This window comes from Pundamilia nyererei, unplaced genomic scaffold (assembly GCF_000239375.1).
Source record: "Pundamilia nyererei isolate P.nyererei 1_Seehausen unplaced genomic scaffold, PunNye1.0 scaffold00166, whole genome shotgun sequence".
Lineage (NCBI taxonomy): Eukaryota > Metazoa > Chordata > Actinopteri > Cichliformes > Cichlidae > Pundamilia > Pundamilia nyererei.
The window spans coordinates 677,748-679,465 of NW_005187567.1; the positions used below are offsets into that span (position 1 = coordinate 677,748).

The window sequence follows — 1,718 nt, forward strand, 5'->3', positions numbered from 1 at the left end:
GTGTGGACGGGATTATTTTTTAAAACGAAAACGGAAAATCTTTGTTTTCAAAAATACCCGTGTACGGATGGACGTAGCCTAAGTTGAATAGGAGTTGTGTATGGGAAAAGGATAAACAAGAATTTGTTGATACTCTTATTGGGAAAAATGTGTTTCCCTGACCAGTTAGTAAGTGGTTGCAAGTGGTTGCTTCCAAAGTTTGCATAAAAGATGCACATTGCCTGTAAACAGTTGCCAACTTCATTTAAATGCTTTCTAGCTTTTAATGTAGGACATGCCAAAAACAATGTGAAAACCACTGCATACCCCTTAATGGCAACACCATTCCCTGGTCATTTGGCTGTATAACAAACACACTAAAAAAATGTTCAGGAATGGTTTGTGTAAGATAATGAAGCATTTAAGATAAAACTTAAATAACTAGCCCAAATAAACACCCTAAACTTATAAAGAATAGCTAACTCACTCTCACATTTGACCAAAACAGCAACTCAACAGTGTGGATGATTTAGCTCTGTGGTTTAGGCGCTGGTTATAGGCCTGAGTAATGATGTGAGTATTGAGCTATTTTACTGTGGTTGGGTGCACTGCATATAACCTTGAGACTCACAATCAGGATGTGAATGGACTTTAAGATTACACTGGCTCTCTTGTCTAAATCAGGCTCTTGCCATTCAGATCAATATGCCGATTAGAGTGGAATAAGATAAACCCTGAGATCGAAAAGCGAGCTAATTCACTGTTTTATAGAAGGAGTAGCTATATGAGAGTCACTGTCACACAAATTTATGAAGACACACACAAACACACACACATACACGCACACACCTCACAGATAGATCAATTGTTAAAAGGATAGGGCAAGCTGTGTGGCTTCTATTTCTTTCCCTTGCTACAGATTGATTCGTCCTTGCACAAAGTTATTTCCTTGGTAAGTAGTTGAAATATCTCTGCACATATTGTACTACACAATATTATTCACTGACTACACCACAGAAAGGATATAGTATGATTTTGCTCTTCTGTAGTAGAAATACATTTTTTGCTACTCGAGATCTGCTTTTGAGCCACATTTCACTCTCCTATTCTTAACTATGTTTCCTTTAACTGGAGAAGCCATACACTGCTGTTCTGACTGAATTTTAGTGTAAAACAGGCCAACAGGAGATTTTTTTAACTACGTGACATGATAACCTTGACAGTTCTATTTTCTTTTTCCCCCTTTGTCCCCATTATATGTCATACAGACAAGTGCAGCTATTTAGTTCAAGTGATGGCAGTTCCCTTGGACACAGAGCGTAGACACCTGCCCTAGAAAGATTGATAGAATTAATATATAAGATATTAAGATAAAAGAATAAAAAAGAACAGCATTCCTCCATCAAACTTAAACAAAATATATTAAACAATTATGTCTTTCATTTTTTATCTTGTTTGTCTTCTTTTCCCTTGGACTAAATATTAATTTTCTTTGTAAGATTTCACAAGCCTGTGCATTCACAGCGACAAAAATTGTTTCTTTTTACATTAGATAAAGTAAAGTTTTTCAACACCACAACTACACTGTCCTAAATTCATCTTCTATGAATCCAAACATCCAGACTAATTTAACTGCCTTATAGTATGTCCCAGATAAATATACGACTTGCCACTTGACTGCTATTGAACTATTTTCCATCATATGTGGGTGAGAATATCATGTTTAAAATGAACAAAAA

At 35.7% G+C, this 1,718-nt stretch overlaps 1 protein-coding gene across 1 annotated transcript in view; it reads left to right on the forward strand.

Moving 5' to 3' along the window:
• The window catches only part of LOC102195154 (spondin-1-like), a 17,878-nt gene extending 16,563 nt beyond the window's left edge, over nt 1–1,315 (forward strand). The window contains exon 6 of the mRNA XM_005745791.1: nt 1,248–1,315. Within this exon, the coding sequence (XP_005745848.1) occupies nt 1,248–1,315 (68 nt within the window). The remainder of the gene's footprint in view (nt 1–1,247) is intronic.
• Nucleotides 1,316–1,718: the final 403 nt, after the last annotated feature.